This window comes from Kogia breviceps, chromosome X (assembly GCF_026419965.1).
Source record: "Kogia breviceps isolate mKogBre1 chromosome X, mKogBre1 haplotype 1, whole genome shotgun sequence".
Taxonomy (NCBI): Eukaryota; Metazoa; Chordata; class Mammalia; order Artiodactyla; family Physeteridae; genus Kogia; species Kogia breviceps.
The window spans coordinates 121,014,408-121,031,304 of record NC_081330.1 but is presented as its reverse complement, the minus strand read 5'-3'; the positions used below and the strand labels follow the sequence as shown (position 1 = coordinate 121,031,304).

The window sequence follows — 16,897 nt, the reverse complement described above, 5'->3', positions numbered from 1 at the left end:
GACTTGTCAGTCGAACTCACGAATATAGTTGCAAAAATCCTAAACAAAGTATTAGCCCACTAAATCTAGCAGATAGAAAAACCTGACTAAGTTGGGATTATCCTAGGTCTGCAAGAGTGTTTTAATATTAAGAAATTCATAGTGTAATTTACCATATTAATAAATCATAAGGAAAAAATCATACCATCACCTCAACAGATGGAGATGTGGCTTTGGTTACAATTCGACAATGAATTATCATGAAAAAAAGTCTCAAAATAAATGGGAATTTTTTGAATCCATTAAGGGGTATCTACAACAAACCTACAGCAAATGCCATACTTAATGGTGAAATAATGAAAGCCTTAGCTTTGAGATCAAGAGAAGACAAGAATGCTCATGTCACCATTATTTGACTCTGTAGTAGGTGTTGTAGCCATGTAAGGAAGAAATAGATAAAGGTACTGAAAAGAGGAAAGAAAACTGCTGTTAATATTTATGATGTAATTTCATCCAAAAGTATATTCACAACATACCCTTACATCATCTTTTACAAAAATAGCACATTTGTTTTGAAAAATTAAGTAATAGTAAAAATGAAATTAATCAGATGTGAATCTGGAGGCAGGTTCTGTTTCTAGTAACTCGCAGGGCTGTCAGCAGGGACAGTGAGTCACGGAGCTCGCCTGCTTTGTTTCCTGCCTCTCAGGGATCACTGTCTTTTGTTGCCTGATTTTCTGGTGTCTTAAGAACTGTTTGTTTTATATAAAAAACATCTATATGTTTGTTTCTGGCTGTTAAAAAGGGGAGGGTGAATGTGGCCTCTGTTACTCCATCTTGGCTGGAATCAGAAGTCAGTTAATTAGATGGCTTATTGCTTCTTAGTCCTCTTTTGTTAATGAAGGGTTGTTTTAACATACACTTCATTCTGGTGCAAGACCGCTCCTTTAAAAGCAAGCATAGATTTTGTGTTTTGTTGTTTTTTTCATTTTATTTTTAAAGTAACCCATAATTTAAAGGCCCAGTCCATGAGGACCTGTAGAGTGGGGGCCCTGAGGTGGATAATTCCTGAGGCTTTTGTCATTCTCTGTTGCTACATGCTTTGTTACCGAAGGCTGTTCAAGGTCTCACCAACTCTGGAGTTTTGACTCACTGATGTGTTTCATAAATGTTAATGAAAGACAGATTGAGAGAAATCACTGATGGGCCCACATGGTTGTACCACATCCATGCACTGGCTCAGGAGGAAAATCTCTATGAAATTACTCTGAGTTACCTTTGTGGAAAGCCCCAAACTCCACCTTCTAGCTTGTTTGATCTAGCTGGGTCAAATCCAAAGTGATATGCAAAAACCTTTATGTTCTTGGCACATTGCTGTGATTTATTTTATTTTATTTTTTTGTTATCTGAATAATTATTTTTCTTAACATCTTTATTGGAGAATAATTGCTTTACAATGCTGTGTTAGTTTCTGCTGTATAGCAATCAACTACATGTATACATATATCCGCATATCCCCTCCCTCTTGCACCTCCCTCCCACCCTCCCTATCCCACCCCTCTAGGTGGTCACAAAGCACTGAGCTGATCTCACTGTGTGATGCAGCTACTTGCCACTAGCTATCAGTTTTACATTTGGTACTGTATATATGTCCATGCCACTCTCTCACTTTGTCTCAGCTTACCCTTCCCCCTCCCTGTGTCCTCAAGTCCATTCTCTATATCTGCATCTTTATTCCTGTCCTGCCCCTAGGTTCTTCAGAACCATTTTTTTTTCCAGATTCCATATATATGTGTTAGCATATGGTATTTGTTTTTCCCTTTCTGACTTACTTCACTCTGTATGACAGACTCTAGGTCCATTCACCTCACTACAAATAACTCAATTGCATTTCTTTTTATGGCTGAGTAATATTCCATTGTGTATATGTGCCATATCTTCTTTATCGTTTCTTCTGTCGACGGACACTTAGGTTGCTTCCATGTCCTGGCTATTGTAAATAGAGATGCAGTGAACATTGTGGTACATGACTCTTTTTGAATTATGGTTTTCTCAGGGTATATGCCCCATAGTAGGATTGCTGGATCATATGGTAGTTCTATTTTTAGGTTTTTTTGTTTGTTTGTTTTGTTTTTTAATTTATTTATTTTTGGCTGCATTGGGTCTTCGTTGCTGTGTGTGGGCTTTCTCTAGTTGCAATGAGCGGAGGCTAGTCTTAGTTGTGGTGCGTGGGCTTCTCAATGCAATAGCTTCTCTTGTTGCAGAGCACGGGCTCTAGGTGCGTGGCCTTCAGTACTTGTGGGGCGTGGGCTCAGTAGTTGTGGCTCACGGGTTCTAGAGCACAGGCTCAGTAGTTGTGGCGCATGGGCTTAGTTGCTCCGCAGCATGGGGGATCTTCCTGACCAGGGCTTGAACTTGTGTCCCCTGCATTGGCAGACAGATTCTTAACCACTGCACCACCAGGGAAGTCCCTTATTTTTATTTTTTAAGGAATCTCCATACTGTTTTCCATAGTGGCTGTATCAATTTACATTACTACCAACAGTGCAAGAGGGTTCCCCTTTCCCCACACCCTCTCCAGCATTTATTGTTTGTAGATTTTTTGTTGATGGCCATTCTGACCGGTGTGAGGTGATACCTCATTGTAGTTGATTTACATTTCTCTAATAATTAGTGATGTTGAGCATCCTTTCATGTGTTTGTTGGCAATCTGTATATCTTCTTTGGAGAAATGTCTGTTACATTTGGCCTTACATTTAGGTCCTTAATCCATTTTGAACTTATTTTTGTGTATGGTGTTGGGGAGTGTTCTAATCTCATACTTTTACATGTAGCTGTCCAGTTTTCCCAGCACCACTTACTGAAGAGGCTGTCTTTTCTCCACTGTACATTCCTGCCTCCTTTATCAAAGATAAGGTGACCATATATGCATGGGTTTATCTCTGGGCTTTCTATCCTGGTCCATTGATCTATATTTCTGTTTTTTGCCAGTACCATTCTGTCTTGATTACTGTAGCTTTGTGGTATAGTCTGAAGTCAGGGAGCCTGATTCCTCCAGCTCCATTTTTCGTTCTCAAGATCGCTTTGGCTATTCGGGGTCTTTCGTGTTTCCATACAAATTGTGAAATTTTTTGCTCTAGTTCTGTGAAAAATGCCAGTGGTAATTTGATAGGGATTGCATTGAATCTGTAGATTGCTTTGGGTAGTAGAGTCATTTTCACAGTGTTGATTCTTCCAATCCAAGAACATGGTATATCTTTCCATCTATTTGTATCATCTTTAATTTCTTTCATCAGTGTCTTATAATTTTCTGCATACAGGTCTTTTGTCTCCTTAGGTAGCTTTATTCCTAGATATTTTATTCTTTTTGCTGCAATTTTAAATGGGAGTGTTTTCTTAATTTCACTCTCAGATTTTTCATCATTAGTGTCTAGGAATGCCAGAGATTTCTGTGCATTCATTTTGTATCCTGCTACTTTACCAAATTCATTGATTAGCTCTAGTAGTTTTCTGGTAGCATCTTTAGGATTCTCTATGTATAGTATCATTTCATCTGCAAACAGTGACAGCTTTACTTCTTCTTTTCCTATTTGGATTCCTTTTATTTCCTTTTCTTCTCTGATTGCTGTGGCTAAAACTTGCAAAACTATGTTGAATAAGAGTGGTGAGGGTGGGCAACCTTGTCTTGTTCCTGATCTTAGTGGAAATGGTTTCAGTTTCTCACCTTTGAGAATGATGGTGGCTCTGGGTTTGTCATATATGGCCTTTATTATGTTGAGGTAAGTTCCCTCTGTTCCTACTTTCTGGAGCATTTTTGTCGTAAATGGGTGTTGAATTTTGTCAGAAGTTTTTTCTGTGTGTACTGAGGTGATCATATGGTTTTTATCCTTCAGTTTGTTAATATGGTGTATCATTGATTGATTTGCATATATTTAAAAATCCTTGCATTCCTGGGATAAACCCCTCTTGATCATGGTGCATGATCCTTTTAATGTGCTGTTGGATTCTGTTTGCTAGTATTTTGTTCAGAAGTTTTGCATCTATGTTCACCAGTGGTATTGGCCTGTAGTTTTCATTCTTTGTGACGTCTTTGTCTAGTTTTGGTATCAGGATGATGGTGGCCTCGTAGAATGAGTTTGGGATTTTTCCTCCCTCTGCTATATTTTGGAAGAGTTTGAGAAGGATAGGTGTGAACTCTTCTCTAAATGTTTTTTTTTTTTTTTTTTTTTTTTTTTTTTTTTTTGCGGTATGCGGGCCTCTCACTGTTGTGGCCTCTCCGTTGCGGAGCACAGGCTCCGGACGCGCAGGCTCAGCGGCCATGGCTCACGGGCCTAGTTGCTCCGCGGCATGTGGGATCTTCCCGGACCGGGGCACGAACCCGTGTCTCCTGCATCGGCAGGCGGATTCTCAACCACTGCGCCACCAGGGAAGCCCTCTCTAAATGTTTGATAGAATTCGCCTGTGAAGCCATCTGAGCCTGGGCTTTTGTTTGCTGGAAGATTTTTAGTCATAGTTTCAACTTCAGTGATTGTGATTAGTCTGTTTATATTTTCTCTTTCTTCCTGGTTCAGTCTCGGAAGATTTTGCTTTTCTAAGAATTTGTCCATTTCTTCCTCATTGTCCTTTTTATTGGCATATTGTTGCTTGTAGTAATCTCTCATGATCCTTTGTATTTTTACAGTGTCAGTTGTTACTTCTCCTTTTTCATTTCTAACCGTTGATTTGAGTTGTCTCCGTTTTTGTCTTGATGAGTCTGGCTAATGGTTTATGAATTTTGTTTATCTTCTCAGAGAAGCAGCTTTTAGTTTTATTGATCTTTGGTGTTGTTTTCTTCATTTCTTTTTCATTTATTTCTGATCTGATCTTTATGATTTCTTTTCTTCTGCTAACTTTGGGGTTTTTTGTTCTTCTTTCTCTGATTGCTTTAGGTGTAAGGTTAGGTTGTTTATTTGAGATTTTTTTTGTTTCTTGAGGTAGGATTGTACTGCTCTAAACTTCCCTCTTAGAACTGCTTTCGTTGCATCCCATAGGTTTTGGGTCATCATGTTATCATTGTCATTTGTTTCTAGGTTTTTTTGATTTCCTCTTTGATTTCTTCAGTGATCTCTTGGTTATTTAGTAGTGTATTGTTTAGCCTCGATGTGTTTGTGTTTTTTACAGATTTTTTTTTTCCTGTAATTGATATATAGTCTCATAGCATTGTGGTACGAAAAGATACTTGATAGGATTTCAATTTTCTTAAATTTACCAAGGCTTAATTTGTGACCCAAGGTATGATCTGTCCTGGAGAATGTTCCATGAGCACTTGAAAAGAAAGTGTCTTCTGTTGTTTTTAGATGGAATGTCCTATAAATATCAATTAAATCTATCTGGTCTGTTGTGTCATTTAAAGCTTGTGTTTCCTTATTTATTTTCATTTTGCAAGATCTGTCCATTGGTGAAAGTGGGGTGTTAAAGTCTCCTACTATGAGTGTGTTACTGTCGATTTCTCCTTTTATGGCTGTTAGCATTTGCCTTCTGTATTGAGGTGCTCCTATGTTGGGTGCATGAATATTTACAATTGTTATATTTTCTTCTTGGATTGATCTCTTGATCATTATGCAGTGTCCTTCTTTGGCTCTTGTAATAGTCTTTATTTTAAAGTCTATTCTGTCTGATATGAGTATTGCTACTCCAGCTTTCTTTTGATTTCATTTGCATGGAATATCTTTTTCCATTCCCCCACTTTCAGTCTGTGTGTGTCCCTAGGTGTGAAGTGGGTGTCTTGTAGACAACATATATACAGGTCTTGTTTTTGTATCCATTCAGCCAGCCTGTGTCTTTTGGTTGGAGAACTGAAGCCATTTACATTTAAGGTAATTATTGATGTGTATGTTCCTATTTCGATTTTCTTAGCTGTTTTGGGTTTGTTATTGTAGGTCTTTTCCTTCTCTTGTGTTTCCTGTCCCGAGAAGTTCCTTTAGCATTTGTTGTAAAGATGGTTTGGTGGTGCTGAATTCTCTTAGCTTTTGCTTGTCTGTAAAGGTTTTGATTTCTCCGTGGAATCTGAATGAGGACCTTGCTGGGTAGAGTAATCTTGGCTGTAGGTGTTTTCCCTTTCATCACTTTAAATATGTCCTGCAACTCCCTTTTGGCTTGCAGAGTTTCTGCTGAAAGATCAGCTGTTAACCTTAAGGGGATTCCCTTGTATTTTATTTGTTGTTTTTCCCTTGCTGCTTTTAATATTATTTCTTTGTACTTAATTTAAGAAAAATAAATGTATTTATTTATTTATTTTTGGCTCTGTTGGGTCTGCGTTGCTGTGTGCGGGCTTCCTCTAGTTGTGGTGAGCGGGGGCTACTCTTATTTGCGGTGCATGGGATTCTCATTGTCGTGGCTTCTCTTTTTGCAGAGCACGGGCTCTAGGCACACAGTCTTCAGTAGTTGTGCATGGGCTTATTTGCTCCGCGGCATGTGGCATCTTCCGGGGCCAGGGCTCGAACCCGTGTTCCTTGCATTGGCAGGCAGATTCTTAACCACTGCACCACCCTGGGATCCCATGTATTTAATTTTTGATAGTTTGATTCATATGTGTGTTGGCAAGTTTCCTCTTGGATTTATCCTGTATGGGACTCTCTGTGCTTCCTGCATTTCATTGGCCATTTCCTTTCCCGTATTAGGGAAATTTTCAACTATAATCTCTTTGGCTATTTTCTCAGTCCCTTTCCTTTTCTCTTCTTCTTCTGGGACCCCTATAATTCTAATGTTGGTGCGCTTAATGTTGCCCCAGAGGTCTATGAGTATGTCTTCATTTCTTTTCATTCTTTTTTCTTCATTCTGCTCTGTGGTAATTTTTTCCACTATTTTATCTTCCACGTCACTTATTCGTTCTTCTGCGTCAGTTTTTCTGCTGTTGATTCCTTCTAGAGAATTTTTAATTTCATTTATTGTCTTGTTCATCATTGCTTGCTTCCTCTTTAGTTCTTCTCAGTCCTTGTTAAGTGTTTCTTGTATTTTCTCCATTCTGTTTCCAAGATTTTGGATCATCTTTACTCTCATCACTCTGAATTCTTTTCAGGTAGACTGCCTGTATCCTCTTCCTTTGTTTGGTCTGGAGGTTTTTTACTTTGCTCCTTCATCTGCTGTGTGTTCCTCTGTCTTCTCATTTTGCTTAACTTTCTGTGTTTGGGGTCTCTTTTTCGCAGGCTGAACATTCATAGTTCCTGTTGTTTTTGGTGTCTTCCCCAGTGGTTGAGGTTGGTTCAGTGGGCTGTGTAGTCTTCCTGGTGGAGGGGACTAGTGCCTGTGTTCTGGTGGGTGGGGCTGGATCTTGTCTTTCTGCTGGGCAGGGCTGCATCCGGTGGTGTGTTTCGGGGTGTCTGTGAACTTAGTACGATTTTAGGCAGCCTCTCTGCTAATGGGTGGGGTTGTGTTCCTGTTTTGCTAGTTGTTTGGCATGGGGCGTCCAGCACTGGAGCTTGCTGGCCATTGGGTGGAGCTGGGTCTTAGCATTGAGACAAAAATCTCTGGGAGAGTTCTTGCTGATTGATATTACATGGGGCTGGGAGGTCTGGTGGACCAGTGTCCTGAACTCGGCTCTCCTACCTCGGAGCCTCAAGCCTCACAGCAGGCTGGAGCACCAAGACCATGTCAGCCACGTGGTGGATGGTTTAAGGAGCCCCCTGCCTGGGCACCAGGAGTGTAGTGGGTGTGCGGTGAGCCGCATTCCAAGATCTACGTGGCCAATGGAATCGCAATCTGCCAAGGAAACGCAAAGCTGAGCTCCTATCCTGGCAGCAGGAGAAAGAGTATGATTTATTTTCAAGGCATAGAAAGTTGTCCAAATATTAGCCCATGTATTACAGATTTGGAAATAAACTGCATGTAGTTATATAGAGCATGGTGTGCTTTTCTAAGGATTTTGTAAAAGAACGTGGTTTAACTTGGCCAGTGTGTGATGATAAACTTTTTTCTTGTGTGTGATCATGAGCCTTATTTATAATTCGATAGCAGATGTTTGTTTTCATTGTTAAGTTACAACTCAGACGTTCTTGGCTTAACTCCAGCTTTCTCTGTATCTCACAAAATTTTTTTTGAAAGTTAGAATGAAATTTTCAGAAGGTGCTTCTAATGGGGCCAGATTATTTTAGAAACAGGTTTAATTATCCCTGATAATAAGGATCAGAGTGCGAAAAGGAAATTGAGATCTTTGAAGAATCCCTAAATATCATTTTAGTCCATCATTTTCATCCTCTCCTACTGCTTTCAGACCCACTCACTTACAGGGCAGCAGCACTGCCTTGTTGGGATTTTGGATTTCTGGCTCCCAACTCAAGCTAATGAGAAGTGTAATGGCTGAGAGCTTGGGAGAAATAGGAGAGGAGCCAAAGGGCCTAGAGTATTTGAAACTAAATAATTAACATCAGATTAATTGGGGATTGACTGTCCTTCCCGTGCTGGGTTGCAGTCTTTTGATCAAAGGGTGTCATTTCCTTACTGTTTTACACTGTCTTAATCACAACAGCCTATATAAATATTTGGAATTTTGGATAGGAGGAAAATGGAAAAGGGATTGGAAATAGCGTGTACTCTTTTTTTTTAAAGAAAAAAGCCCTCATAGATTTAAAAAATTTTAACATGTTAAATGCGATAGCTCTTCCCAGTTAACAAGTGGAAGAGTGCTGTGTGTTGTTTTCAGTGGTCCTTAACAGTGTGTATTTTTCTTTTCAGCTTCTAAGTCAGGATTGTTACCTCCACCACCCGCGCTTCCTCCGAGACCTTGTCCATCGCAGGTAGGAGACGACGTTGATTTCTGTGAACTGTCTGTCAGTAGGCAGTTGTCCTCCCACTGTGGTTCCTTTGTGAGGGTTGATCATCACAGAACTGGCTGGTCGGCTTCCCAAGATGATGTCTGGACTGGACCGGGAGAGCAGTGTGGGGTTGAATTTCTTCCTATCCAGCCAGCCCCCAGCCTCATGTGGAAAAGGGACAGTTTCCTCAATGAGCAACCAAGCAAATGTGTGAAACAGTTCAGTCTTGGCTGTAGAGGGTTGCGTGTGGTGTTCATTACAGAGAGAGGAGCAGAAGGGGTGCCTCTCCAACTGGTGCTGGGGAGCGTGGCTTTTCTGTGTAGTATGTGCAGTCTCAGTGCCTATATTTTCCTCAGTGTTTTAGCAGCTGTGTTAATTGTGCATAAACTAAAAATAAATGGTCCTCAGCATGGAGTTAGTGCACCCACAGTGCTTTTTTTAGGATGGTATTTTCCTTTGGGACAAAAAGCTGAATCAGCAGCGTTGGGAGACTGTATCACCCGAGTCTGTTTCACCTGTGAATGAATTCCGCCTTATTGACATGTGCTGCTATGGCCTTATACATGAACACTCTTTGTAGAGTTGAAAATGAGAAGCAAACAGCAAATCCATGGAGTGTGGTAAAGAGTGCTACAGATCCTTCCTTTCATTAATTGCTGCTGAAGAAACTATCTTTAAAGACCCTCTCTGACTTTGGGCAGGAAGTGTTGAGAAATTTCTCTATAAACAGACCCAGTTGCTACCTCATTGCTCTGGGTAGTTCAGAGCATACGTTTCCATATGGTGCATCTCAGGACTCGCTGAGTCACTGAAACCACTTTAAACATTGGCTTGTCCTCCTTTTAGAGAATTAGATGGGCTTTAGTGTCCACTCAGCCTCCAGATGCAAATACCATGAGACATGGGCCTCCTTCTTCAGTTTGAAGGGTAATTAAAAGCCCTCTTCCTCCTGACCCACATATAAATAAGTGAGAACCGTTTTTTTAAAATATTCCAGCGTTAGCTTTATGAGAGATTAATTAACCAGTCAACAAGTGTTTATTGAGTCCCTTCTATTTACTACTGCCAAGCTTTAGTTCCATCCTTGCACTTCCTTGGCTGTGATTTCTACTCATTTAAATTATTAGCTGTGTTTACTGAGCATCTATAATAGAGCAGGCATTTGTGCTAAGTGCTTTCAATGCATTATTTAATCTTCACAAAAATCCTGTGAAGTAGGTGTAAATATTAACCTTAAAAAAAATCCAAAAAAAAACAGATGAGGAAGTTGAAGCATGCAGGGGTTAAGCAAGTTGCCCAAGGTGACAGAGCTAGTAAACAGTAGAGCCAAGGTCCATCTCCTGAAGGTTCCTCCCCCTTCCCATTGTTGGAGTCAAAGTATCCGTGTGTACAGGAAGACAGGGCTCCATTGCGCTGGCAGTTGACGCTTTCACCACGTCCCCCAGGAGGACCTAGACGAGCTGATGCTCCTGATTTGCACCAACAGCAAGCCTGTCACAGCAACATTAGTGGGCATTCCGGAGGTGCTTATCTACCAGCTGCTGGTTTCAGACCAGGACTTGGGAGCCACCTGCATGAATGACTGGAACACTTGTCTGAAAGGGCTTTTGTGACCAGCCTCCTTATGTTTCTTCTGCTGCACAAGTGACAGTAGTTAGTTCCTGGTTGTGAACCATGCTGCCACTATCAGCAGTCCTCATCTGAGCTCCTCTAGGTGGGCTTCCTGCCTGCTCTGGGTCTTGGTGACTGAGGAGCTGATGGAGGCCTGGGAATTCTGAAGTCACTGTTAACGAAAGAGACTGCTTGTTTGTCTATCAGATTTCCCATCACAGTGTAAACAGTGAGCCTAGCGCTCAGTGCAAGCCTCCAGCTCAGCTGCCTAACTGTGGAGTTTTCAGACTCTAGAAACAGGTGTGTGCGAAAAGCAGGCAGAAGAGCCCTCCACCGCTTCACTCCCCTACACTCCCCCCCTCGCCCACTGTGCGTGGGACACACATGGTCAACAGAGGAAGTGCTGGCTGATCCACCCATGGTGGTGTTTAGTCTTTGTGCTATGTCAAATTCCTACTGTTGGCCCCAGGAGAAAGTCACCCTACCACCTGTATGGGGCACCTATATGTTTCAGTCTTACCCAAACTACTTGTGATGAAGCATTGTCCTGGGAGATGTTAATAGGGCTGTGTGGTAAGACAGATTTGCTGCCTCTGTACCTGCTCTGGGAGATTTGCAGTGTATGCCAGCTCATTAAGGGCTTTCTTGAAGTCCTACAGTAAAGCAACCTGATCAATTTTGTTAAAGCTGGCAGCTTTCTAGCTTGTGACCATTCGTCCCTTTATTTATAAAATACTGTTAATATCCTGCGGGCGTAGCAGTTAGGACACATGATTATACACCAGCCTTAAGGTATTGGTAAGAACATTTCCACACATCTTTAATCTGTCACCTCATCTGTATATTATGTGACGAAAGTTAAATTTTTATATCTTATGCCAATAGGTTTCCCTAGAAGAGATGAAAATGAAAAAAAGTTTACCACACAGTAGCTTGGGATTTCAAATTGTTGTGTTTTCTTCGTTGCTTTCTCATGAGAGGGGAAGAAGGTACAGAAAAGCAACACATTTTATGATAGAGAATTTAAATACTCTGAGTTATTCTTTTGCTATGTTAAAATTTTTTTGACTGTTCCTTGGTATATATGGACAATCAAGGTGACTTTGGAAAAAAAATATATATATACTTAACTACAGAGACTTCTTTTGTAGGACTTAAACTGTAGTACTTAGGGGAGAAACCAGGAAGCCTGGTATAATTAAAATCATTGTATTTATTAGTAGCTTTGAGAAGAGATTAAGATAAAAAGTTTTTGGATTTAACATTTTCATATTATATAACTTGATAAACGGGCAAGACTAGATTATAATAAAGAAGACATTTTATTCCCCCAAGAGGAACACTATTTTAAAAACTATGTGGCCAATCAGTAATGCACTATCAGTTTTTAAGTATGTAAGAGAGTTCGTACATTTGCAGATACGTGCACAAAGATATATATATATATATATATATATATATGTTTATATATATATAGAGAGAGATACATACATACATACACCAAAAGTCTGTCTCTACTTTTATCAAGTGAGAGATGAGATTTAGGTTTTCAGCTTAAAATGCAGCCTCACTGGCCCTTACTTAGACCAGGCTCCACCATGATATGAACATCTGGATTAAATTATACAAATGGGGCCATGGAGTTAGGAAAAGGAATAAATTCAAAGAAACTGATCATATTTTTCATGCTATATAGGTAAGATCAAGAAGGTCCAACTGAGTATATAAAGAATCAAATGTTTTGGTCCCATGTTTTCCTGTGGACAGGCCAGAGAGCAGGGTGTAGTATTTTGGCTCAGGCTAGAGGCCAGAGTTGACACTTTTTTTTTTTTTAAGACTGATTCATAGTGTAAATGATTAAAAAGCAATTAGAAGTAACTGTTTCATATGGAGCAGTGTTAAATGAGAGTTAGTTAAACTTATTAGCTCATTGTTTGTGTGCATATGAACTGAGTAAAATGCCATTCACAGGGTTGGTGCTTGTCCTGTAGGTCTGTTTTCTGCTTGGGGCCTGTGTGGTACTTCCATAGCCAAATCCCTTTAATAGTGTTGATCTCGGGCCAGATTTCTTATAGCAATTGTGATAGAGCCACAGCTTCAGTGTAATTATCTTTAATAAAGAGAAGAATTTTTTTTTTTGGTCCGAAGGATAATCTTTTCAGTTTTGTATTAGCACCACATTTGACGAATTGCGGCTCCCTGTAGACTCTTGTGCTCGGAATTTTCCTACTTATACCACTAATTTCTCACTTTGTAATGGCAAGTGCTCTTTGCGAGCAATGCCCTGAGCCCTACGGTAGCGCTGTGGGATGTAAGCGCTATGGAGGAAGCCTTTTAGCAGTGCTTCTAAGCTCAGGGAGACCAAGAGGGCTTCATGCAAGGGCTGAGGTTACCAATGAAATGAGTTTTACAGAAACAAGAGAACTTTTCTTTTTAATGGCTGAGGGGTTCAGAACTTTACTGTAGAGAAAAAGCAGATGCAAAGAAACAGGTGTACAAGAGGTCCCTGTGTGTTGGAGGAACTGCCCGCGATTTGGAAAGCTAGGAGATTTTAGAAGAGAGAGAGTTCATGTTTGGAGGTGGCAGTGAAGAGCAGCCAGCCTGCTCACTTGAGTCCTGGTGGTGCCAGAGCTGTGGGAGAGGAAAGGCCCCCTGATGAGAGGGTTCTGTCTGGGGAGCAGCTGCTGAGGGGACAGCACAGGGTGTCACTCAGCCCAGCAGCGCTCACCCTTGCGGACACCAGCATAGTTTGGGGGAGCTTGCAACCTACTGAGGCCTGGGCGCTGGGAGTCTGTAGAAGCTCCCCAGGTGATTCTGAAGTGCAGTCAGGATTGAGTAGCACTGGATTAAGGTGAGAGGAAGGAATGTTCAAAGAAGAAGTTGAGAATATAGGGGATCTGTTGATGCTCCATCCGGAGTTCTTAAAGGGCACGGTGGGAGGCTTTCTCAAGCTGGGGAGGGTGGGAGACACGAAGTCCGATTAGCGGATATACCCAGACCCTGTGGGGACAGGGACCCCCAATCACAATGAATGGCCTGGGGGTCCCGGGATTCTGGTGATAACTGATTTCAGCAGGGTCAGGGGGCATGATGGGAAGGTCTTGCTGGAATGACTATTCGCTGTGTGCCTCAAGTCCTGTGTGTACTGTTGTGAAGGACTAGCCATGAACACAGATGGCCTTGAAAGGAATCCATAGTCCATTCAGCTAATTTGTCATCTGACTTTGCCATCAGGCTGGGATCAGGTCTCTAAGGCAATACTGAATCCAGTAGGAATATGCTGGGCATACTGCTTTACTTCAAAGCCAGATCTCTTAGCTACAGCTTGATATAAAATACTCACTTTATTTAATTTTCAAGGGAAGACTGAGACTCACTTAAGCTCAAATGGCAGTTTGTAGGCCCTGAAGTTCTGAAATATTTGATACTCCATGCTTTTTTTTTTTTTAAAAAAATACATTGTCCTTGTAAATGAATATCTTTTCATTTCAAGACTGCTTTCCTTAAGTTAATATAGTTGATGATACAAAATAGTAAATTCTCCTGGGAGAAATTAAGAGTTTTAGAACTCTCTCTCTTTTTTGGCATTACTAGTGATTATGTAAGTCTCTTACAGGGTTATGTAATATGTTTTTAAAATGTAAATTTGATTAAAGTATAGCATGCATACTGAATCCATTTTAAATACATACTAAATCCATTTTTAGGAGAGTAAAATGAAGTATTATCTCACTGGCAATTTTCAGATATCTGTAAGAAAACAGCAAGAAACATTCTTGAAATGTAAACAATATAGAAATGTTACTGCTTCTAAAACTTTGTGGCTTTTTTCTTTATCAAATTAAAACCCAGTGGGCATATATCACATATCATGAGATCTTTTGCTATAATGTATTCAGATGATCTCATGTAATGTACATTAGTTACTAAATCACCTTAATATATTGGTTATGTAGATGACGCATATTTGTAAGCTTTCCAAGGTATATACGGCATCCTGATTTTCACTCATCAAAATATAAACTTAGTATATGTCAAGAGGTAGTCTTCTATGTATTTATGTATTAGAAACTCAGTAATTATTTTGAAGAGAATTTACAAACATATATCACCTAAGATGCCATCTTCATTTTCTTCCAAATTGTTACTCTCTCTGTCCTACAGTGCATGCTGAAGATTAGCTGAAAATCACAGTATGTTAGCGAGTGTTTCAGGGATTAAGGAAAGAAGATCTAGGTCCAGGATTTATCTTCATCTGTGATGATGAAAGAACGTAATGAAAGCTGGCCAGCATTATACAAATGTGGCTGTTTGTGGTCTTATTCTTAGCCTTACTGTTATGAAGCTCTATGGCTTTATGGGAAGTAAGCAGATTCATCTGATGGACCTACTATGTCTTCTAGAAAATGAGAAGATTAGACTAGATAGATCCTTTTAGTGCTTAAAGTTTCTGATTATGTGTTGAATTCCTCTGTCCAAGAAAAATTTTGTTGCAAATATAGATGAAACGTCACAAAACACAAGTGAGGACAAGATGGCTTAGACTAATTTCTCCCTGCTCTCCCACTGCTAAGTACAACTGAAAACCCTAGGCATAACATGGCAGAAAGAGGATTTCAAGAGATGTAAAGAGGAAAGCAGGCTGACTAGGGCCTCAGGACTTGAGGAATAGCATGGTAGTGAGTCCCCTGAGTTTTACCGAATCTTTCATATATCCTGGACTGGGCACTGGAGGAGCCGTAACCCAGAACCACTGACAGATGCAAACAAAAAAATATACTCCCCAGCCAAAGCACTGGGAAGGAAGTAGCTAAGCTAGATATAAACCTTTTTAAGAATACTTGCTGTACCCCAGCCAAACACCATGGATACTCCCCCCTCTGATGTCAGCAGAGATCTACTGGAGAGGCTGGTAGTTTGCTCCTCATATGGTAGCAGTAGACAGCCCAGAGTGGTGCTTTCCTAGTCAGCAAACATGACTTCAGCAGAGACCAAAGGGGGAATCTAGTCTCTCACCTGTGACTGATGGCAGCAGATGGCCTGGGGAGGCACTTTACACCCCCACAGACAATATCACTGGAGACTGAAACATTCCCAGATAAACAAAACCTCAAGGTTTTGTTTATTAGTAGACTTTATTTGTTTATTAGTAGACTTGCCCTATAAGAAATGCTAAAGGACATCCTCCAGACTGAAATGAAAGGATATTAGACAGTGCCTTGAGGCTCTAAAAAGAAATGAAAAAAGGTAAAGGTAGCTAAATACTACATAGGTAAGTATAAAAGCCAGTAGTGTTGCATTGTTAGTTTGTAACTCCTTTTTCTTCTATATGATTTAAAAGGGAAATGCTTAAAACAATAATTTAAAATCTGTTAATGGGCACACATGCATAGAGATGTAATTTGTGACAATAGTAATATAAGGAGGCAGCAGGGCTGTGTAGGAGCAGAGGTTTGTATACTATTGATATGAAGTTGGTATTAATTCAAACTTGTTATAAAGTTAAGATATTAACTGTAATCCCTAGGGTAACTACTAAGGAAAAAATTTTTAAAAATATGGAAAAATGAGAAGGTAATAAAAATGTTACATTAAAAAAAAAATCAGTTAATCACAAAAGAAGATAGTGATGGAGGAATTGAGAAGAAAACAGGTATAAGACCTGGAAAACAAACAGCAAATTGCAAAAGTAAATCTTTCCTTATTAGTAATTACTTTAAATTATATGGATTAAAATCCCCAATTAAAAGGCAGAGACAGGACTTCCCTGGCGGTCCAGTGGTTAAGACTTAACCTTCCACTGCAGGGGGTGTGGGTTCGATCCCTGGTCAGGGAGCTAAGATCCCATATGCCTCATGGCCAAAAACCAAAACATAAAAAACAGAAGCAATATTGTAACAAATTCAATAAAAATACATTAAAAGAAAAAATATATATTAAAAAAGGCAGAGACAGATGGAATGCATTAAAAACTATCCAAATATGTGCCGTCTACAGTAGACTTCACTTTAGATCCAGTGATACAAATAGATTGAAAGTGGAAGGATGGAAGAAGATATTACATGCAAATAGTAACCAAAAAAGAGCTGGGGTGGCTATACTAATATCAGACCAAAATAAACTTAAAGACAAAAATTGTTACAGGAGACTTAGAATGACATTATGTGTTGATAAATGGGTCAATCCATTAATGTGATTAAAAATTATAAACATATACACACCTAACAACAGAGCCCCAAAATATATGAAGCAAAACCAACAGAACTGAAGGGAATAATAGCCAGTTCTACAATAATAGAGACTTTAATATATCACTTTCATTAATGGATTGACAACTAGACAGAAGACCAATAAGGAAATAGATGCCTAATAGGCATCTATAGTACACTGTACTCAACAATAGCAGCCTACACATTTTTTCTCAAGTGCACATGGAACATTCTCCAGGATAGAAAATATGTTAGGCCACAAAAGAAGTCTGAGTACATTTAAAAAGACTGAAATCATACAAATTATCT

At 39.9% G+C, this 16,897-nt stretch overlaps 1 protein-coding gene across 9 annotated transcripts in view; it reads left to right on the top strand.

The window, feature by feature from the left end:
- The window catches only part of REPS2 (RALBP1 associated Eps domain containing 2), a 237,995-nt gene that overhangs the window by 159,853 nt on the left and 61,245 nt on the right, over positions 1 to 16,897 (top strand). For all 9 annotated transcript variants that reach the window (XM_067023194.1, XM_067023190.1, XM_067023191.1 and 6 more), the window contains one exon: positions 8,689 to 8,750. In XM_067023194.1, the coding sequence (XP_066879295.1) occupies positions 8,689 to 8,750 (62 nt within the window). The remainder of the gene's footprint in view (positions 1 to 8,688; positions 8,751 to 16,897) is intronic.